The following is a 19,956-nucleotide window of genomic DNA, read 5'->3' as shown; positions in this document are numbered from 1 at the left end:
ATGAAGCAGAACTAGCACATGGATGAACAGTGAGTGGCGGCGCGGCGAGTCTCGGAGAGGAAATGCCACGATCAGCGCCGCAACGGCCACGGATCAATTTTTTGTCTCCTCCGCTGTCGCCTTCTTCCAAGTTTCCTCCTTTCAACTGTCGCAGCGGTTCTCAGCGCCATCAAACCCTCGATGATCGGAGGCCGTCACGGATGAAATATATCGCCTCACCCTTTCCTACTCCGACTTGCGGTTGCTCTCATCACGGCGTTCATGCCCGGTATGAGGGTGGCGCTCCGCACCCCACTACGGGCTTTCGGTGTTGGTCCGGCGCCCGTCGTTCGATATACCTCGAAATATGCTCTCAAGGAGCCTGCACCTCAGATCGCACATGCGTTGTCACCCAGACCGGCAACCGGCGCGAATAGGCTGAATCACGCGCTCGTCTCGTTGCGCAACCCCCGAACGTTCTTCTCCACCAAATCAGACGGTCTAGCTGCGCCGGAAGGAACAGCCGGTGGCCAGGGGAAGCAGTCCGACGCTCGGCCTGGGAACAGATGGATCAAATATGGAGTCGCTGGAGGGATCATTGTTGTTGGCGCAGTTGCGTTCTCCGATGATGTCAAACATTATTACCGCGCCGCGGAACGGACAGGGAGAGTTGTTGGCACGCTGGCGGTCTGCATTAATGAGTAAGTTGGTACACATCGAAGCAGGACGGGCACAACTAACGAGTTATTTCATAGCTACCGGGTGACACTCAAGCAAGAAACCGCAACCCCCGATGAGCGAAGCGAGGTGCTTCGCGCCTGCCACAAGCGTTGCGCCGAGCGGACTCTCCGAGTCCTCGAGAAAAATGGATCTATATTTATCAAATTAGGACAGCACTTGAGTAGCATGGGCTACCTGCTTCCGCTAGAATGGACAACAACCTTCATACCCCTGCAAGATAAATGTCCCGTCTCGTCGATCGAGTCGGTCGAGCAGATGTTCGTGGCTGATACTGGTAAACGCATTGATGAGACATTCGAGTCATTCGAACCTCTCCCTATTGGCGCTGCTTCTCTCGCACAGGTGCATGTTGGCGTTCTGAAGGAGACTGGCCAGAAAGTTGCTGTGAAGGTGCAGCATCCAGCATTGGCAGAATGGGCGCCCCTTGATTTGGCACTGACGAGGTTCACGTTCTCGATGCTGAAGCGCTTTTTCCCGGAATACGACTTGGAGTGGCTCTCAAAGGAAATGGACCTCTCGCTACCGCAGGAGCTGGATTTTCGAATGGAGGCGCAAAACGCAATCAGGACAAGCGAGTACTTCAAGAAGCACTCGGATGCTCCGTTGGTTATTCCGGATGGTATGAGCATTCCTTCAAGCTTTATCACGCACACTAACATCACCTAGTTATATGGTCTCAGAAGCGTATCCTCGTGATGGAGTTCTTGTCCGGTCAGCGACCTGACAATCTCGAGTTCCTAGACGCCAATGGTATCGATCGCGATGAAGTTTCAGCCGCGCTAGCTCATATCTTCAACGAGATGATTTTCGGTGACAACGCTCCTCTACACTGTGACCCTCATGGTGGAAATATTGCTATTCGCAAAAACTCTAACCGCAGCCGCCACAACTTCGAGATTATCCTATACGATCATGGTCTATATCGCGATATCCCCCGCGAAACACGCCGTAACTACGCCAAACTCTGGCTGTCTGTCATTGAAGCCGATGAGGCCGGGATGCGCGAGTACTCGCGCAAGGTAGCAGGAGTCACTGATGAGCAATTTCCTCTCTTCGCCAGTGCCATCACAGGCAGAGATTACACGGTTTTGACGAAGAAAGATATTACTTCCAGTCGCACAGAAGCAGAGAAAGACAGTATCACCGGTGCTCTTGGTGAGGGCTTACTACAGCAGCTGGTGGAGCTACTGGGCCAGGTGCCCCGAATTATGCTGCTTATTCTCAAAACTAATGATCTCAGTAAGTCCTTCCGAACTATGCTAGGATATCAGTCTTGCAATGCCTGACTGACGAATATTATAGCCCGTAGTCTTGACGAGAACCTTCAGACCCGACAAGGTCCGGTCCGATCGTTCCTCATCCTCGCTCGCTACGCGACCCGTACAGTCTTCGAAGAACAGCTAGAGAACATTAACGAGCGCGGCGGGTGGTTGCGCCCATCGAATTTCTGGCGATTTCTCTACGCCTGGTCGAAGTTCCTTCGTGTTGAGATCAAGCTCTCTGTGTACGAGACAGTCCTGTCGCTAAAGACCCGCCTCGGACTCTCGTAGTTCGCCACTTTGACCACGACTTCATTACACATCATCTCATCTCTGTATCATCTGATATCCCTGTATAGCTGTGCATTACGGTGTGGCGTTTCCTTTTCGTTTTGTCTTTGGTTGAATCCTAGATTATGTGCTCTGTTAGACCATGCTTTTGGCTGCCTAGAAACCCTCTGATTTTGCTTTTCTTTATAGAATGGAGCTAGATTCTGTATATAGAGCCCTTGAATACTGATGTTTCCTTTGTCCGGCAAAATGTGTTCTGTAGGAAAACTTTTCTGACTTTAGTACGATCGTTTGCTTAGCCCATATCAAACCACTCAGTTTTTTACTCCAATCTGCCAACCACCACCTCCATTTACAGGAACATCAACTTTAACCACCGAACCCCAACCACGTAATCACTGAATATACTGAATTAAAATGGCCAAAAAGCCACTCGGCCGCTCCTCAGGCGTAAGCAACAGCTCTACTTCCCTTCCTTCCCTAAGGTTCCGTTCCTTCCAACCAGATCAACTTCTATACCCTGTTATCCATCATTTTCACCACAGTCCCAAGGCTAACAAATACCCAGTCCCTAAACGCCCCCATCGCGGCTTTCACAATGGCAGTCGTGCTCTGCTCCTACTGCATCTACTCAATCAATTCTGCGCGGCGCGGGGTGCAGACACATCAGGGGCAGTTAGGGAGTGAGGCGGCTGCTTCGGCGTCTACAGTGCAGAGGAGGCAAAGGCAGGATGACTGGGTCAAGAAGGTTCTTGAGGAGAAGGAGGGTGGGAGTGGGAGGGGTGATTGAATTGCTTTGCAGCTGTCTTGTTGACTCGAATTTGTGTATTAGCTTCTCGTGATTGGATTTTGCGGACGGGGTTATTTGTTTGTTTAGCGCATGGGCTAGAATGGCGTTTGGGACATTTATGCGAGGTTGATTAAGAGCTATCTATGCCGAGGAAGAAGTTTTGTAAGGAACAGTTTTGGATTTTTCTGTGTAATTTGAAGTACCTCACTATGTAAGTATGCTATGATGTTCTCACCTAGAAAGTTACGACCGATAGTGAGTCAGGAAAGGGGATGGTCATCAAACACAAACAAAGACTCGCGAGATCGATCAGAATTTTCAGTGTATGAATAGTCACATCCAGGTTGTTTTAACCGGATCTACCATTATGTAAAGATTCATCATGGTGATTCTCGAAGCATTGAGCAAACGCGTGATAGCAGGGGATAGGGTGGTAAGGTGGCTCCAAGACACTTTCTGGTCGCGTTCAAATTGCGAATGGCGGCGGATTCTTACCTTTCAATCTACGAAGGCAGAGGGATGCACGCAAAACGGCGGCCCCTAGGTGGAGCAAAGGCCGAGTCGGAACAGCAGACAACATTAGGTCGCAATGACTCAAATACGAGCAGAAAAGTGAGCCCATCCACATCTAGCCACAGTCACAAGAGCTCGTCGCATCAGGTCGCAGGGCCTGGGTGTTCACGGTGTTGGGAATAACATCATAGCATCAATTGTAGGTTCCCATAGAGGTCTTTTGACCGAGCACAAGTGAAAAGGATGTTTGCTGAATAGTTGTCTCCTCAGAGGTATACAGTGACGTAGAGATGAGATGAAGACGTTTCGAAACCCGGCCCATGCATCATATAGCGGTGTCTGCTAGATCCTGTAAAATCGAGCCGCAGGCGAGGCAAGAGGGTGCCATGTGAGAAATCCACACACGAGCAGACGGAAAGCTTCCATGGCCGATAATGACCAAGGCAAAGGCCAGCCAGACGTATTCAAGAGTTCCCCAAAAATCAAGGATCACGTCCTGAGTCTTCTTACTGCTGAATCTTGTCTCTCGGAAAGGCTCCTGCATCCGCGACGTAACCCACATTCAATATATCCAGTGCCCGGGTATGACAAGAGATCGGAGCTCCCAACGGCATGCTGAAAGTTTCTCATTCGAGGCAGTCGAATCGTGAGCGACGTACATCCTCCCGCCAGGAAAAAGAGCCTTCAACGAGGTCCGGGATAGTGCCGAAGGACTTCGAGTGAGACGTCATGCCGGCGACGTAGTAAGCAGTATTGGGAGGCAAGACAGGTATAACAGTGAGAGTGCTTGCAGAAATCGTCTCAAACAATGAAAAAGAACATGTTGGAGATGCTTTGTTGCGAGGCTGAGGTTTGTTTCCGAGATTTTTTGCAGGTGGAGTTTTGTGTGTGGAAATAGCGAGTGGTCAAAAGTCACATGACTGATGGTTCCTCTGACATCATCCGATCCGATACCTAGGTACCTCCTGGTGTACCTAATGAGTGGTAAGTAGATACCTATAATACCTACGGTCTACCTAGTTAACTCACTAGTAGCTTCTTCAAAGCGGACGAGTACACTTATGAAAACACTAGAGTAGCGAATAGGTATAGAGATATTTCGTGTGATATGTACATTTCGAGGCATCCGCAACATGGGGTAATAAGAACGGCGCTCATAAAAACACAAACCTCGGTGATAATGCTGAGGAACAAGAGGCCGCCAGAAGCCTTTGCATACCAGAACCCTTCTTTCTACCATAACACCGGGACATGAAAAATTATCCGATAAGTGATTGCAGTAACCACCAAAGGGACGACGCTGCCCATAAGACACAAGCCACAAGCCGTAATGACAAGAAAAATGCAATAAAGGCGTCAATGCAATCAACATCCCAGCAGCGTTTCATAACTCAGGATGTGAGGAGAGCATCGCAGGGCAATCAGCTAGATTGCTCTCGAGGGGTTTTGCTCCTCCTCCGCCTGGAGCTTTGCTTGGCCCTCGTGCTTCAAGTGCCCAATGTGCTTTCGAAGATACTCATATGTCAGCATTGTGGTCATGGCAGCGGGAATAGCTCTGAATAGGTTCGTTCCAATTCCAGAGTAGAAAGCACGCCACCCTTCCTCTTTCAGAATTGTCTGGCATGTTCGAATAACCCCAGCGTATCGAGGTTTGTTGCGCATTCCGTCTGATGAGGCTCCACTTGCGGACCGGCTACCATCAGGTTGGCCTAATCCACCTCTAAATGTAATTTCTTCGGGCGAAGCAGAAGGCTGCGTTCTCTGTTGTGTTTGAAGTCTTGTGCGCAGTACCTCATGAGGATAGGTTATTGTACTAGCGCAGACTTTACTGAGAAATGTGGCACAACTTATCCCAATCCAGTGGGAATTCCCGTTATCGGGATGTTCTCCAATACTGAAACCAGTGAGAGCCACCTTCAGGTGTTCGTAGAGGGGAAACTGTATAGCGACATGCGTCAGGCCCAAGAGAGCTGGTGTGAGGCCAGAATAGAAAGAGCGAAGACCCTCGGTCCTGTACATCTTGCGGGCTGCATCCCAGGTGCCGCTGTACTGCCAGGGAGCTCGAAAGCCTTCGGTGTTAGATCTTAGACTTTGGGACATAAGTCGTGTCTTGATTACCCAGATGGGATTTGTGACAATGGTAGAGCACGCCCCCGCTGTTATTGAAGCATATCCTCTAGATAGCCACCAACTGCCTAGAAAAATTCAGTGAAATGTTAAATTGTCGGGCGTGGGCATCACCAACCGGTCATCTCCTCAAAATAACTCCGTGAGCGATCGTAAACGGCGAGGTATACCGCCCATGTGGGCAGGTATCCTAGAAGCATAGGCCCTAGACCCTGGTATAGACCTCGGATACCATCCTCCCTCCATATTATCTTCCCCGTGCCCAGCATTCCTCGGTATAAAGCCTTCGCCTCCACCACCTTCCCTCGTCGCACAAAGCCTCCCTGTGCCTGAAGCTTTGTCTTGATCACATCCAGCGGACAAGTCACAATCCCTGACGCTACACCTGCGCTAGCCCCGCATAACGGAGCAATATACCAATCCGGCATACGGGCAGCAAGCAGCTCCAGGCGAGTGACGAGGGCTGAGCTCGGCGTTGACGTAGTCGTAGAGGACATTTGACCGGTTGAGGACGGAGAGCTGTCGGAACCTGTAGGCTGCTGCCCATGAGGATTATCGGATGACCCTGGTGAGTTGGGCTTCTCTGAGAACATCCTTGCGCCCAGCGCTCAAGCAAGTTCCACAGCGGTCCGTGATTATGCTTTTCACCGATCAGGGATCCGGGACCCGAGCATATCGGAGCTCGTCCCGGAACCCAAAGAAACTTTGAAACTCGAAGTAAGGTGTAGAGGTGACGACAAGGCTATTCCGAGCTCTCGTGGGGTGGGAATGGGGAAGACGGCGAGGTGCAGGAGGTCCAAGGAATAATCCAGCGAGCCGATGCTGCCGAGCCGCCTTATATTTTTTAAGTTGCCCTATCTAATGCACAGACGGGGCGCGGGGTCTGTCGAGTGTCTAAGACGATAGCAGGTTAAAAACAAAGAGAAAATACTGGGAGGACGCGATATTCAAACAATTGGTGAGGGTCAATCCCACCTCCGGAAAGCGGAAATAGGTGGGTGAAATCACAAATGGTTGCGAGATTGAAGCCTCAGGTGTCGAATGACGAGAGACGAGAAATGCGAATCCTTGTCGGAGGTGCGGGCGAGACGAGAATTTGGTTCGGTGGTGAGATGACCCCAACTGGAGCAAGACTAATCAAGAGCCAGGGCAAGAGTCATGTGAGTATCTTAGCTGCGCTTCGCACACCAGCTGCAGGTCCTTTTTCACTTATCTGAGAGTCTTCAATGATTTCCAACTCGCCGAGTATCCGGAGAACGTCCGCATTCATGGCCTGAGGCATGATTGGTCAAAAGTGCCGGATCACGTGAAAGCCAGAACTCGAGGTGCTGTCTCTGCCTCAGGCAGAAATATCGGATGTTTTTGGGCAAGTTCACCCGCGAACCTCCCGTTTTGCACAATCTCCAACGTCGGGCCATCTCTCGCTCACCTTGACTGACTTCTGCGATCCCCCTCCACTCCAACCCGTCAATTGGAACCGCACGCCACACCCTTGTCGGTCTCATCACAATGTCGGCCCCTTCTCTCGCCAGCTACATTGCCAAGCGCCCCTACCTCAAGCGCTTCATGACGCCAATTGCCAATTGGTACACTGACGCCGCCGGTTACAGGAAGCTCGGTCTCAGGTACACAAACCCCTTCGTCCACGGCGGCTCTAGGACAAGTGCCGGCGATGATTCTATGCGACCAGGACACTTGCTATGATGCCGCCACTGTGTCAATTGCAATTACTCGCCTCCGCCTGGCCTCGGGCCGCCGTTGTCAATCGGAATTATATCATTAAACTAACTGAATATCAGAATCGATGACCTGATCCCCGAGGAGAACGAGACCGTCCAGACTGCCCTCAAGCGTCTTCCCCCTAAAGAGGCCTACGACCGCATCTTCCGTATCCGCAGAGCTTTCCAGGTTGGTTCTATGACATGATATCTTGGAGGGACAATTTGCTGAAGCTACTCGTTTCTAATAGTGCTCCGTTTCGCACACCCTTCTCCCAGTCGAGGAGCACACCAAGCCCCACGAGGTGAGTCAATTCGAGCTTTCTCTACATGCAATACATTTTCGACACCTCCGCATTGCGATCGACCAATCCCATGAGGAGGATTTGTCACGGATCGCTACCCCATATATCCACCTACATTGAACACAATCGGACCTTTGTGAAGCTGTTCGTGCGACAGTGATAGTTTGACTAATTGTCTAACTGTTTTTGATAGGACGTCGAGTACTTGAGCCCCATCATCCGCGAGATTGAGAAGGAGAACAAGGAACGTGCAGACCTCGACAACCTCGTCGTCAACAAGAAGCGGTAAACGATTAATTGTGATATCGCCATGGGAATTATACAATCCTCTCTGGAGTATAGACGGGTGGGATGAGACGATACAAGATTTGTCCTCTCGGCTTCATGCTCTGTCGACTGGAGCATTCGCCACTGTTGCTTTGAGCCTTTGGATTTATGTCGTGCGAACCACGTGTACTGATACTGTACAAATTTACATCCTTTTTTCTCCGCTTGATTCTGCTATGATACATTGCGCTTCGTCGGCCTAAACCCGCAATAGGCACTACCTGCCGGAATTATATACAATAGCTCCCAGTTGGCTCTCTGTGTGATCTGGGGTAGAGGGGTGCAGTATAACCTATGGTAATTCTAACTACGCTAACCTTGGAAACCAGCAGGATTAAAATTAATATGCTTCGTCTATTGTTAGCCAGTCATCACGGAAACGTCAACCTCCTCAACCCGCCACATGTACCACATGAACAAGGACCTGAGAATCGTGAGAACGGAGTATATCCTGGATCAGAACTTGACATATAACATACCGGTACGGCGCGAATGGAGCAGCCATTGCCAGCATATCGCTTTCCGACATGTACTTGAACTTCCCACCTTTTGCCTTGAGCTTACCTACGTCTTTACCCTGGAAAGCCGCACAACCTCTCCTGTACTGCGATTAGCTTGCCACGTCCTCTTCAAATCTTGGTCTTCTGAGAAGACAAACACGAAGGAAGGAAACATACTGAACACCCAAGTCCCCCGTCGAAAACACATCCGTGCGCTTCAATGTAAAGCAAGCAAACATCTCCACAGACCATCGCCCCAAGCCTCTAACAGCAGTTAACTTCTCCAGCAACTCCTCATCACTCGCACTCAGCAGCATGCGGGCACTCAACTCCCCGCTCGCAAACTTCTCCGCGAGACCATGGATGTATTCCGCCTTGCGCTGCGATAACCCCGCCGTCCTTAACGTTGGGATGTCACAGCTGACAATCTCCTCCGGGGTTGGGAAGTAATCATCCTCCTCCCCTCCGACACCATTCTCGGAAGCAGTGTTAGTGTTATTCAACCCCCAAACCAACGCGACAAACTTATCCCTTATTGACTTCGCTGCTGCCCCTGAAACCTGCTGCCCGATGATCGTCCCTACGAGACTGCGAAACGGATCGATCTTTTCCGCCAGTCCCTCGGGCGAAAACACATTGCAGGGATGTATTTTTATCAGCGGCTCGAGACGTTTATCGGCTGCGATCAGGTGCGCGACTGCTTGTTCAAGTAACGTGCCTGTTGTTGCTGTTGGCCGTTTCGAGGGCGAGAGGTCTTCGGGTTTGCTTTCGGGCGGGTATGCGTAGAGCGAGGAGCCGTGGGGGGTTAAGAGGGGGGCGTTTGTGCGGTGCGGGTCGACGGGGCGGTTCAGCGGAGGGGGAGTCTGTGGTCTTTTGATGTCTTTTGCAGAGCTGCTTTCCCAGTAATTTGTGCTTGCATTCGTAGTTGAGCTCGGGAGAGATGGCGCAGTGGTTATCGGGTCCGCGGCTGGGTCTGGATCTGTCAGGGTATCGGATCTCGAGCTGATGGCCTTCTTTGACTGCGATTTCTTGGTTTTCTCTTTCGTGGAGAGTTTGCGCGGTTTAGTGACTTTGCTGGGTTGCGCGGGTTGGATGACCGGCTGGAGCGGGAGGACTGCGCTGAGTCGGGTTGAGCGGCGAAGAGCCATTCTAATAGTTTTAGCTGCTGTATCTTCTAACGGTCCTTAATCTTTCAAAATGTTCTCTTGAGCTTTTTTTCGATGTTTTGAAGATGAAGATGACCGATTCGATCAAAATCCGGGGTTCGGAGCAAGCGGTACAGTCATCATTATGATGACCAACTCTGGAATAGGTATCTCGTATCCTGGCCAACATGGCGTCAAACGCGCAACTCCGGGTTGACTTGATCTTGGTTTGATCTAATCGAGGCATTGGACTTACGGGGTTGCTAAGGCTGAAACTGAAATCTTCGTATAGAGTTAGGGATCTAGATTTACGGAGCATAAGTTGGTTCCCGGTTACTCCTGGGTCCTGGGATGTAGTATCCGCAGTCTATTCCCCTGACTCGTGAATAGCAAAGGAGAACGATATTACTACGTTACTATGATTAATTCGCTACCCTTGAAAGTTGAAGCAAGCGATGTACTTCAGGGCCACATCGCTTGGGAAGTAAAACTCGAGTGATGTCTTGCTGGTCAGCTGGATACTGAAACCCTTCGCGCCGCTTACCCCTCAAACTGGGGATAACAGGCAAGCCGTTGTACGACGAAACGCAAGACATCATCCACCGCTATTTTACTGTTTCACTTGCGAAAGCTTCGATGTGCCAGGGCCAATGGTTCCAGCGTCAGGCAGGAGATGTCAGATGGCAAAGTAGTGTTACTCGATGAACCCTGAATATCAGTAACCCACACATCTCGGAGTACAGTACGTATCCGGTACTTCCCTGCATCCCAACCACAGGATATCGACGGTCTCAAGCTTGTGCCCTCCACTGCAACATCGTATCACCAATCCTGCAGTCCAGAGAGGTCTGAGAGGTCTCTCATATGTTATTGAGTGTGGCTCGAATCTATTGTTAACCCCTCTCTCAACGAGGAGATCAATGATTAATAGTGGTGCCATTTCTTATCGGCTTCTATGACGAATAGCAGGCCCGCCCGAATCCCGAGTCGTCGCATTCGGCATTGTTTTGATCTGCGTTTCCAATATCGACGGGGCCAGTTCTAGGCTTCTAGCCCCTTATCAGCCACTTATATCGGGTGGCTGGAAGGAACGTGTCGAAGCGAAGGAAGAGAGAGTGAGAGACACGTAGCAAAGTATGTGCTCAAAGGTTTGCGTCATTCCACAAGTTTCTGTGATATGTTCGTCGTATCGAATAACAGATCAAAATGTACATCTGTGCAGCGTGAATTTTGGGCATGTGTCTTCATAGGAGGGGACTGAAATTTGGAAAAGAGCATGAAACGCCCAGAGCATCGGTCAATGTAGGGGCTATAAATCAGGATGACGAGTGCTGATCGAGGCGCATCATGAAAGCCAATATTGCGATTCGCAACGGATATCGGTGGAGTCTGTACTTAGTACGGAGTACCGATGTGCTAGTTGCAGTCATGACTGATTCTCCTTCTTGAACAAATAGAGAAGAAACAGAGGGATCACGATCTCGAAAAGTGATTCAAAGCTGTGATGAACCCAGGCTCGAGCATGCGGCGGCGGTACATTCCTGTTGGAGGCCAATGATGACTTGGGGTACGTCGCCCCGTACGCGATCGGAAAGAGATTTGATTGCGAGGATGGCGATCTATATGAGAAAGAAACCCATCATGAGCGATCAGGATGGGAGTGAGCAACACAAGCTTCGTACTTCGCCACCTTCCCGTTAATCGCCCCTTAGGAGAGTCCGGTTTTGTGCAGGATTCTTGCTCAGACCCTCACAATTTTTTTCTCTATCGCGGTATTTCAGCTGTACTGTATGTAAGTTACAGTATAACAGCCTGCGGGCAAATTAACAGGTTTCAACAGGTTACAGGTGGATGGCTCACACGTGATAAGACCCCATAGATTCGCCACTTTATTCTTAGTGCTCATTTCGATTTCTTCGATCATTGGTGGATGTAGCTGAATCTGACCCGCTTGTGCCTGGTAAAGAGTGATAAACTTGGCCAATTATTTCTTGGTTTCAGCGTGGCCAACAAACCCATGATGAAATCCTCGGCATAGATAAACAACGCAGTCCTCGCATCGCGAACAAACCAATCCTGCTTCCTATGAGCAAAATCTGATCATGCGAACACCCCCATGCATACTTTGCGCATTGAGGGGACGACTCCCGGGAAATAAGATCACATACCAGGGCATGCTAAAACGGAACTTATCTACTTAAGGAGGAGTAAACGGCCAAGCACTGGGCAGTGGTAAAAAGCGGGTCCACCACATTCGAACGGATTTGCTGGACGACGCGTCCACGGATTTTCGCTTTTCCGTTTGCTGTATAGATTGCACAGTACACAGCAAAGCAGCATTCTTTCGTCGCGTTTGACACCATATCCCGGGGATAAAGAATGGACGGGAATAAAATTTAGAACTTGCGAGCACTGACAGCAGGGTCTAGAAGGTGGTGGTTCTGGGTGATACAGTTATGCTTGGCATCTTGGTGAGAACTTTGAGCATCCAGCCATTCCGAACAATTAAGCCAATCAAGTAATTGGCTGTCCTTTGATTCCATGCCAACTTGTCTTGATTCAACCGGGAACGGAGGTCTAAGAGCTGTGATGTGAGCGTCAGCAAGCACATACTTTAGTACTCGGTACATTGCTGCATAAAGAGTGAGACACTAATTCTACTGGCTCAAGAACGGTAAGCTTGGTATCGGGGGGTGCATACAAAGGTGACAGACGACGAAGCAGCCTCGCAAGCCTAGCGAAGAGTCAAAGCCAGGATTATACGGAGTATATATCGAGTTGTAAATAAAAGGTGATAATTATAGGAGCACTTAAGACTCAGAGAGGAACAGAACACTGAGAACAGTCATCGTTGATGATACCGGATAATGTATTGGACTGGTAATACAAGTGTACACAGTGGCCCGGTAATGTATCAAGGAGACGGTCCACTGGCCCACGACGACTCCTTTCTTGTTGTCTCGTCCTCCCTGAAAGCCTGCTTTCCCTCCTCCTCTGACGACGCTCCAACCACTCCAGTCCTTCCTTTTTCCTCGCTCTCTTTTTTTCCCTCTTTCCTTCCCTTCATTCTTCTCCATTCTAAGAACGTGCTTACCGAATCCGTCTCTCATCACCAGAGAAGCGTCTGCCTAAAAGCTTCCCTCTCGTTTGAAGCTCTCTTCTATCACTCGTTTATTTACCCTCTTTCCTCAATCTTCGGCCTCTTCCCGCCACTGTCAAACTTCCCTCACACAGGGCCAGGCATTGCCCGTCGACATAACTGTTTAATCTACCTTCCGGTGAGTAAACACCACGCCCTTCTTCGTTACCCCTTAGGAGTCGCATTTGAACTAACATCTCGCCCATCGCAGAGATATTAGCAATGGCTTTCATCAAATACGCTCTTCCCGTCCTCGCCGCCGCCCAGGCTGTCTTCGCTGCTGGTGAGTTGATTGCGACCCATACTGGCTTTGCTTCTTAATCTAACGCCACATGTAGACTGCGGTGAGGGTGATACCATCAAGATCCGCAGCCAGAGCGACCTCGACGGCTACAACACCTGCAAGACCCTTGATGGCGATGTTGAACTCGACAAGGCCCTCACTGGTACCGTCACCATCAACGGTGTTGAGAGGATCAAGGGTGCCCTGACCTCCAACGGTGCCTCCAACATCAGCTCCCTCCTTGCCCCCAACCTCGAGACCATCGACGACTCCTTCCACCTTGAGGGTCTGACTGGCCTTACCTCTCTCGAGTTCGCTCAGCTCACTAAGGTCGGCGACATCGACTTCACTGCTCTTCCTCTTCTCCAGACCCTTGGGTTCACCGAGGGTGTCACCGAGGCCGGCAGCGTCTCAATCACCAACACTGGTTTGACTTCCCTCGCTGGAATTACGCTCAACCGTGTTGGCAGCTTTATTATCACAGACAACACCCAGCTTGAGACCGTCGACGTCAACGAGCTCAAGAACGCTACCAACCTGATCAACTTTGCCGGAAACTACCACGAGCTTGAAATCTCTCTCCCTAACTTGGCTACCGGAACCAACCTGACCATCCGCAACGTCAGCAGCGTTTCCATCCCTTCTCTCACCAAGCTCGAGGGTCAGCTCGGATTCTGGGGCAACACCCTCTCTTCTCTTGCCGCTCCCAACCTTACCGAGACTGGTGACCTTGTTTTCGAGGACAACGCCAACCTCAACAACCTCAGCCTTCCTCAGTTGAAGACCGTTAACGGTGGTTTCCTGATCACCCGCAACGACGAGCTCGGCCGTCTGCGATTCCCTAAGCTCGAGACCGTTACTGGTGCCATTGACTTCAGCGGTGCCTTCGATGAGTACGTTAATTATGCTTTATCGTGAAATTTGAGGACATTGCTAATCTACTCCAACAGGGCCGACCTTCCTTCCCTCAAGAACGTCCGTGGTGGTTTCAACATGCAGAGCACCGGCAACTTCAGCTGCGATACCTTTGACAACCTGAAGGACAACACTATCCACGGAACCTACGAGTGCGAGGCTGAGACTGAGAACCCCACCGCTTCCGACGGCTCTTCCGGCTCCAACACCACCCCCACCTCTGACGGTGACGATGCCACCCCTACCGATGCTGCCATCCTGACCGCTGCCAACCTCCCCATCATGGGTGTTGCCGCTATCTTCGGTGTTCTCGTCCAGTATGTTTTGTAAAAAGGTAGTCGATCTTGACAGTTTGTGTATGCACGTTTGGCTCTTGTTTCGTCTTTTCCTTCGCCCATCATGGTCGTTTAAAGTGACATAATAAGCACTGGGGTTTCGATATCTGTATCGTGTTGTTCTTATGATAATAATTGAAGTTTTGAGCACCCTTATCGTCTTTCAAACGCATCGCAAGGGCGCGTTTTGGCCTGGGGAAGCTGGGTAATTTCCCGCGTCTGGAAGGACTGTGTTGGCGGTGCTCGAATCTGGTCTTATATGTTTATAGACATTCTTTGCAGCACATGGTATCTGTTCGATGATATTCTGTTTGAGTATCTCGCTCATGCTCAGGTGTTCGACGGACACCGTATTGGCAATGTTTAGGGCTGTCCATCTAGGCTCCTTTGTGTACTACAGTCCTCATCGCCTCAACTGTTGGGAGAATCCGTTCGCCATAGAGGCACTGCGAGCCTTCCAGTGAGTTCGCTCTGGGCCACAATGCTACCTACCTTTCTATCCAAGAGCATCGTGCCTCCAATCTAGTAAAATCATACGTGAAATCTTAGTTCTACACATCTTAAGTATTAGACCAGTTGAATCATTAGATGTACAATCATGGCATGTGCAAGCTCGTCAACTGAGTTTGCAGATATATATATTCTATGTAGGTGCTCACCCTCGACTTTCCCTAACAATCACCTCAATATGTCAGTATCGAATAAACTAGGTATCTACTAAATTATTGACCCAGCACAGTAATCTCACTGGGTTTATCTGTTTAGAAGGACGCCCATGGCCCTCGATCTTGTATCTGCCGACCTCGGTATCTTATCTGACATGATGGTGAAGGTCGCTTGATGCGCCTGCTACTCATCCATGGAATCCTTGAACATGTGCCCGGGAAGCTTCAACCTGAACAAGTCGTCGGGGTGTATATATCTTCCCGAACTACCCCTGCCATCGTGGATGATACAAGTTCCTTTGAACAATATTTGAGGTTCCCTCGCTGAAAGGACGATAAAGTATCCCGGATGTGTAGAAGAACACCCCTGCTCGAGTCTAGGACACGGTTAATTGCACCACACATCAATATTTTCTCCTTCTAAATAGAAAGTACCAAAGTCCCCCCTGCAAAAATCCCTGCTAACCCTACAACCCTCGTACAAAGTAATGATCCAATCGATTGGCACGGAATCAAACTCCAACCGAAACACGAATCCAGGAACCAAACCCACCACCCATGGACAAATCCCCTGAACCTAGTCGAACTGTACGAATCAATTCTATGCTAATTATCGACCCCTGCCCTGCCTTTCACGGGCCACTGGCTCGAGCCACGGGGGGCCGGGCCACACCCTGGCACGCCGGCTTGGTCTCATCTCATGCGGCACAGCAGGCTGCGTCTGCGTCTGCGCGCTTACACCTGCACAGCGGCACGGTTGCCTCGCAGCGGCGTTCCCACCTACGTAATTGTTATCGCTTGGTGGTGTCTGTTAGGTGCGGAAATGGTATCCCGGTTGCCAGTTGTCTGTGTACCGGGGTCGGGGCTCGTTAGTGTCGCCGGGGATGTACTAGTTAGTTATGTAGTGCCTGGAGTGGGTGTTGTGGGGGGTTGCCTGTTGGTGTCGTACTTTTGGATACAGAGCTCAGGGAGGGTATTTGTGTTTGGTCGCGAAGCTGTTGGGATTATTTTGGTGGCTGTTGTTTGGAATTGTAAGTATAGTTCGATCGCAGATCTGAGAAGTGTCGCGTGTGTTTTCCGCCGGATAGGTACGGAGACTCGACTCGAGACATACCCACCTATCAACGAGTTGGTTGAGATCCCTGTTCGATGAAGACTGCTTTTGCGGAAGCCACAACCGGTGGTATAGCTGATTTCGATTACGTAGTACTGTCCTCAATGTACAACTGAAATCCTTCTTGAAGAATCCTTGCAGGGCGAACGACTACTCGGTGTTGGCGAGACTACTACCTTCTCAGTGGTGAGGTACAGATAGAACCCCACAGCACATGCAGACTCGGCCCGGGGCGCAGGATTTCCCAAGCCCACAGTGGCAGTGTGGCACAGCTGCCACGAACCACTAATTCCAAGACACTCATCCCTCGGGGGCATGGATCATGATGAGAGCACCTAGTTCTGCTTACAGTAGGGCGCTCGCTCCGCATGCTGGAGACTGCGCACTATGCATGCCAGCTTCGTAAGGCGAGTTATTCTCCGCGGGAAAGATTGACCTTTTTTCCTAGAATGCTCCAGATAAGTGATATGCCTTACTTTGTTTTTCAATACTATGGCAATTAGGGCCCAGGTGGCTCCGCCCTGGGGAGGTGGGATTTGAGGAATTCTTGATAAGGTCTAGTGGGTAGATCACTGATATGTCGAATCTCTGCCTTGGAAGTGGATAATCTCCGGAACCTTCTTTTTTGCTAGAGGCCTTGGGGTGCCTTTGTGTTGGGTCTGGGATCGAAAGGGCTACTGCCTAGGTAGGTAGGAGTGGTTGAGGGCTGATGGACAGGAATGAGAGAGGTACGATGAAAGGGCGTAGGTCGGGTGGGGTTTATGGGTTCATGATTCATCGGTCCTACCCCGAGGAGTTTGCATGGAGGAGGTTGGGGACTGACAATGGTCCAGTTCGATGTGAAATACGCTGCAGTTTCATTGGTCAAGATGTTGGAGTTATGTTTTGTTGATGTATAGCTTGCCTGTGGACAGTATGCCCAGAAGCCATTGAGATTCGGTAGGGTATTCGGTAGATGGGAGCTGATTGTCGGCGCAGTTTGTATATAAGCTTGTCCGGATTGAAGTGTTACATCCATGCGATTTCCTGTCTCGTGCCTTAGCTGTGGCTTGAATTCTTTCCTTTGTCAATCCGGTAGCCGACGGGCATGCAATCGCCTTTCCTAGCACGCCGTACTTCTGGCCACGATATCCAGAAAAATGATCACCGTGGAACCGAGCGCCTGGTACTGATGCTCTCCACCAACCTAAGAACACCAGAACACCCCGCACCAGCAGAAACTAGCCTAATATGGGTAGGCAAGGATCTTGAATAGGCCATGGATCGACGGCGAGGGATAAACCTTACTGTCAGATGGGAAACTGCAATGAGGCGAGGAGAAGTGGGAATGACTCTTTCGTATGGACATCATAAATCAGATTTGAGATTGGACGAAGAAGTCTGATCTTTGTTATAGGCGATAAATTGTTTCGGAACTGAAATGAAGACAAAGTCCTAAATGACTGGCGCTTTGAACAAGGACGCAGCATCCAGCCAGCAATTTTTCATGCTCGCTCTCCGTTTAGCGACGCGGATGTATGAGCGAACTTCCGTACGGCAGATCTGAGTGCATGCATAATGAGGGGAGGATAGGTCCTTGACCTTCGGCCCAGTCCGCTGAAGAGAGCGCAGTGTGCCTGCAGCATCAGAGATGATACATGTATGGATTATTCCTACAATAATGGCTGGTTGATTTTCCCTTGTTGAGCAGCTGCGGTGAATGCTGCAAATGCTGTGTGCATGGTTAGGGCTTGATCGATCAACGACTCCAGATGCACAGTGACATCCAGAACCACAATCCCGACTCTCGTCGTTCAGAACTGGCTGACGATAGACCGGCCAGGTAACCCACGAATAACGAAGGAAAGCAGAACGGGCCTTAGAAATGAAACCGAGCACGAGTCATCCGTAAGCTGTGGCGCTGAACTACATGCACAGGGAGGAATAAATCCTCCTTGATTCCAGACTTCAGCGCTTCAATCGTGCCGGTGGGCGACAAGCTTTATTCAGCGTTGAAACGCCGGAAAACGCCATGGAGCAGGTATGGGGGCAGCTAATGGCGGGAGAGTGGCAAATACGCAATAATAACGACCTGTGAGATCAGTTGCTGATGATCGTGCATAAGGTAGCATCTGTTGCACGCAGGGATCCCCGGTTCGCAGTATAGGAAATGGTGGGCTTGTAAAAGAGTTCAACGGGGCGATTGACGACAGGTAAGAGGCCGAGGGCTCAACGCGTGGAGAATTCCCAGATGGACAACGCATAGGGCTCGTAAGAAAACGGGTATTTGAAGAACTGAGGCACGATTGGAGTGAGCGGTGCTTTTGTATTTTCTGATATATCAACTTTGGTTTTGGAGCTATTCTTAGCTCGTCTTAGCCTGTTGAAGAGGCCCAGCTACAACAGTTGCTAAATGAAGATTATTCGGTCAATTTGACAAAGTCAAAAGAGGCACCCACAAAGCTAATGTTGACAGTTCATTTGGAGGGGAGATTCGTTTCAGAGGCTGGAGGTGATCAGTTTATCTGTCTGATTTTCGTGACTTTGTCGCACTCCGTGGGCTCGACCTTCCCTTCCCCACAGTAACTGCTCCATACAGTGGAGTATACCGGTACATGTACACTAACCCCGAATTGATTATTGACGTTGACGCTGCAGTAATTCGGAGAATAGGCGAGACTTAGCGAGTCAAAAGGCACTCGGTGATTTTGTGAAGCGGCCCCCCCAACCCAAGATCTGATTGAGCGAAAAGGACTGGACCATGTTCTGAATCAAAGGCACATTACTCCAAGCGAGCCGCCGGCCCTCCGGTCGTCGAAAAGATGTCTGTGTCTAGAGGTAATTTCTAAGGTTCGCCGGACTTTTCCAATGGGTTCGTGTCTGCATATCGTCTCCAATCCCAGATGATGTGGCTTGATTCATCGGAGTCTGTTGGGTTGTCATTGAACCGCTGCTGAGCCTCTTCGAGTCCCTGGTGCCCTGATCGGTCATCGTACATTAGCTTGAGGATATAGATAAAGATCAAAGGAAACCCAGGAATGGCTATCGAGATCAGAGTCAACCAACCATGTCTACCCAGACGAACAACGTGGCCCGCATGGAAGGATTCTGTAAAGCATGCGCCGGCCAGTCTATCAAGGCACATCCTTCCTTTCTCTGTGTTAGATCTGGGGCCGATAAAGTGACAGATCTTATCCCTGAAACCACGCGGCCCACCGCATGCCATGCATAACATAAATAAATAATTGAGCAAATCATCCGGCAGCCCGCAGAGTGATACCCGCCCAGTGATAAACACGTATGTATGCTGTACTTTACGCATTCTCCAACAACCATTCATCGTGTAGCCACCACTTGGTGTTGGAAGAGGAGTTCGTCATGACCATCGATACTGTTTCTCCTCCTCACCCGCTGATACCAACTGACACCAAGCAGACCCCACAGAAGCTCATATCAGAAACCTCGGCCACTGATAGCGATGCTGCCTCTTGCGTTGGGGATGTCCAACCCGCATTCCAAATACTGTACGTGACGTGAGCCATGGTACCGCAATAAACAAATCGGGGGACATGAGCCAAAGAAAGAAATCTTCCAGAACGGACAGACTGCAGGACAGACAGGGGCCCCCGGCCAGCCAGGCCAGCCCGGCCTCTGGGTTCTCGAATCTCTTGGTGAATCATGACAGCCTAATTAAAGGAGCCGCGGCGATTGCGAGCATGAGCCCATGCTGAACCATTGCCCCAAGATTGTTACAGGCTCAGCACCTTCGGCTTGCTCTGAGATGATCTATGGGACCCGGGACATGTTTTTTCAAGAACGATCTGTAGCACT

General features: G+C 50.3%; 9 protein-coding genes across 9 annotated transcripts; 4 read left to right on the top strand and 5 right to left on the bottom strand.

Annotated features, from left to right (window-relative positions):
* The first annotated feature begins 1 nt into the window (after position 1).
* On the top strand, positions 2–2,489 carry BJY04DRAFT_195781 (ABC1 kinase family protein). The gene is made up of 4 exons (XM_073712264.1): positions 2–680; positions 735–1,339; positions 1,387–1,959; positions 2,023–2,489. Exons 1-4 carry the CDS (start codon positions 262–264, stop codon positions 2,268–2,270), a joined length of 1,845 nt encoding a protein of 614 aa, XP_073568405.1. The 5' UTR covers positions 2–261; the 3' UTR covers positions 2,271–2,489.
* Positions 2,490–3,232, top strand: BJY04DRAFT_195780 (uncharacterized protein; the record flags this gene model as incomplete). Its single annotated transcript, XM_073712263.1, has 2 exons — positions 2,490–2,720; positions 2,839–3,232. Coding segments are annotated over exons 1-2 (251 nt in total), but the record flags the coding sequence as incomplete, so codon positions are not given.
* BJY04DRAFT_195778 (uncharacterized protein) lies at positions 3,233–4,459 on the bottom strand. Its single transcript, XM_073712262.1, has one exon. It carries the CDS (start codon positions 4,133–4,135, stop codon positions 3,899–3,901), a length of 237 nt encoding a protein of 78 aa, XP_073568403.1. The 5' UTR covers positions 4,136–4,459; the 3' UTR covers positions 3,233–3,898.
* Position 4,460: 1 nt separating this feature from the next.
* Positions 4,461–6,910, bottom strand: BJY04DRAFT_195776 (putative mitochondrial carrier protein). Its single transcript, XM_073712261.1, has 3 exons — positions 6,676–6,910; positions 5,819–6,594; positions 4,461–5,768 (listed from the first exon to the last, which is right to left on the bottom strand). The coding sequence occupies exons 2-3, from the start codon at positions 6,291–6,293 to the stop codon at positions 4,999–5,001; spliced, it is 1,245 nt and encodes a 414-aa protein (XP_073568402.1). The 5' UTR covers positions 6,294–6,594; positions 6,676–6,910; the 3' UTR covers positions 4,461–4,998.
* A 153-nt stretch (positions 6,911–7,063) lies between these two features.
* On the top strand, positions 7,064–8,178 carry BJY04DRAFT_111384 (ubiquinol--cytochrome-c reductase subunit 7). Its single transcript, XM_073708153.1, has 4 exons — positions 7,064–7,325; positions 7,500–7,608; positions 7,670–7,723; positions 7,917–8,178. The coding sequence occupies exons 1-4, from the start codon at positions 7,210–7,212 to the stop codon at positions 8,010–8,012; spliced, it is 375 nt and encodes a 124-aa protein (XP_073568401.1). The 5' UTR covers positions 7,064–7,209; the 3' UTR covers positions 8,013–8,178.
* A 91-nt stretch (positions 8,179–8,269) lies between these two features.
* On the bottom strand, positions 8,270–10,054 carry alkA (DNA-3-methyladenine glycosylase II). The gene is made up of 3 exons (XM_073708156.1): positions 8,728–10,054; positions 8,530–8,649; positions 8,270–8,474 (listed from the first exon to the last, which is right to left on the bottom strand). The coding sequence occupies exons 1-3, from the start codon at positions 9,696–9,698 to the stop codon at positions 8,411–8,413; spliced, it is 1,155 nt and encodes a 384-aa protein (XP_073568400.1). The 5' UTR covers positions 9,699–10,054; the 3' UTR covers positions 8,270–8,410.
* Positions 10,055–12,895: 2,841 nt separating this feature from the next.
* ecm33 (GPI-anchored protein Ecm33) lies at positions 12,896–14,514 on the top strand. Its single transcript, XM_073708152.1, has 4 exons — positions 12,896–12,973; positions 13,046–13,117; positions 13,173–14,010; positions 14,068–14,514. The coding sequence occupies exons 2-4, from the start codon at positions 13,057–13,059 to the stop codon at positions 14,360–14,362; spliced, it is 1,194 nt and encodes a 397-aa protein (XP_073568399.1). The 5' UTR covers positions 12,896–12,973; positions 13,046–13,056; the 3' UTR covers positions 14,363–14,514.
* Positions 14,515–16,480: 1,966 nt separating this feature from the next.
* BJY04DRAFT_195749 (uncharacterized protein) lies at positions 16,481–17,318 on the bottom strand. Its single transcript, XM_073712260.1, has one exon. The coding sequence runs from the start codon at positions 17,162–17,164 to the stop codon at positions 16,775–16,777; it is 390 nt and encodes a 129-aa protein (XP_073568398.1). The 5' UTR covers positions 17,165–17,318; the 3' UTR covers positions 16,481–16,774.
* A 1,118-nt stretch (positions 17,319–18,436) lies between these two features.
* Positions 18,437–19,584, bottom strand: BJY04DRAFT_195748 (uncharacterized protein). The gene has a single exon (XM_073712259.1). It carries the CDS (start codon positions 19,463–19,465, stop codon positions 18,971–18,973), a length of 495 nt encoding a protein of 164 aa, XP_073568397.1. The 5' UTR covers positions 19,466–19,584; the 3' UTR covers positions 18,437–18,970.
* Positions 19,585–19,956: the final 372 nt, after the last annotated feature.

The sequence above is a fragment of the Aspergillus karnatakaensis genome, assembly GCF_047715665.1.
Source record: "Aspergillus karnatakaensis strain CBS 102800 unplaced genomic scaffold BJY04scaffold_45, whole genome shotgun sequence".
Taxonomy (NCBI): domain Eukaryota; kingdom Fungi; phylum Ascomycota; class Eurotiomycetes; order Eurotiales; family Aspergillaceae; genus Aspergillus; species Aspergillus karnatakaensis.
The sequence above is the reverse complement of the archived record's forward strand: the minus strand, read 5'-3'. Positions and strand labels throughout refer to the sequence as shown.

What these genes read in the sequence shown, in the direction of transcription:
- BJY04DRAFT_111384 (XM_073708153.1), top strand. Translation starts at nt 7,210, where the DNA reads ATGTCGGCCCCTTCTCTCGCCAGCTACATTGCCAAGCGCCCCTACCTC. An exon ending in TACAGGAAGCTCGGTCTCAG is followed by an intron (nt 7,326 to 7,499) that starts GTACACAAACCC and finishes ACTGAATATCAG; the next exon opens with AATCGATGACCTGATCCCCG. An exon ending in GTATCCGCAGAGCTTTCCAG is followed by an intron (nt 7,609 to 7,669) that starts GTTGGTTCTATG and finishes CGTTTCTAATAG; the next exon opens with TGCTCCGTTTCGCACACCCT.
- ecm33 (XM_073708152.1), top strand. Translation starts at nt 13,057, where the DNA reads ATGGCTTTCATCAAATACGCTCTTCCCGTCCTCGCCGCCGCCCAGGCT. An exon ending in CCAGGCTGTCTTCGCTGCTG is followed by an intron (nt 13,118 to 13,172) that starts GTGAGTTGATTG and finishes CGCCACATGTAG; the next exon opens with ACTGCGGTGAGGGTGATACC. An exon ending in TTCAGCGGTGCCTTCGATGA is followed by an intron (nt 14,011 to 14,067) that starts GTACGTTAATTA and finishes CTACTCCAACAG; the next exon opens with GGCCGACCTTCCTTCCCTCA.
- BJY04DRAFT_195776 (XM_073712261.1), bottom strand. Translation starts at nt 6,293, where the DNA reads ATGTTCTCAGAGAAGCCCAACTCACCAGGGTCATCCGATAATCCTCAT. An exon ending in TTATTTTGAGGAGATGACCG is followed by an intron (nt 5,769 to 5,818) that starts GTTGGTGATGCC and finishes GAATTTTTCTAG; the next exon opens with GCAGTTGGTGGCTATCTAGA.
- BJY04DRAFT_195749 (XM_073712260.1), bottom strand. Translation starts at nt 17,164, where the DNA reads ATGGATGTAACACTTCAATCCGGACAAGCTTATATACAAACTGCGCCG.
- BJY04DRAFT_195781 (XM_073712264.1), top strand. Translation starts at nt 262, where the DNA reads ATGCCCGGTATGAGGGTGGCGCTCCGCACCCCACTACGGGCTTTCGGT. An exon ending in CTGGCGGTCTGCATTAATGA is followed by an intron (nt 681 to 734) that starts GTAAGTTGGTAC and finishes GTTATTTCATAG; the next exon opens with CTACCGGGTGACACTCAAGC. An exon ending in TCCGTTGGTTATTCCGGATG is followed by an intron (nt 1,340 to 1,386) that starts GTATGAGCATTC and finishes AACATCACCTAG; the next exon opens with TTATATGGTCTCAGAAGCGT.
- BJY04DRAFT_195748 (XM_073712259.1), bottom strand. Translation starts at nt 19,465, where the DNA reads ATGAATGGTTGTTGGAGAATGCGTAAAGTACAGCATACATACGTGTTT.
- alkA (XM_073708156.1), bottom strand. Translation starts at nt 9,698, where the DNA reads ATGGCTCTTCGCCGCTCAACCCGACTCAGCGCAGTCCTCCCGCTCCAG. An exon ending in ACGGGGGACTTGGGTGTTCA is followed by an intron (nt 8,650 to 8,727) that starts GTATGTTTCCTT and finishes ATCGCAGTACAG; the next exon opens with GAGAGGTTGTGCGGCTTTCC. An exon ending in GCTCCATTCGCGCCGTACCG is followed by an intron (nt 8,475 to 8,529) that starts GTATGTTATATG and finishes CACGATTCTCAG; the next exon opens with GTCCTTGTTCATGTGGTACA.
- BJY04DRAFT_195778 (XM_073712262.1), bottom strand. Translation starts at nt 4,135, where the DNA reads ATGTGGGTTACGTCGCGGATGCAGGAGCCTTTCCGAGAGACAAGATTC.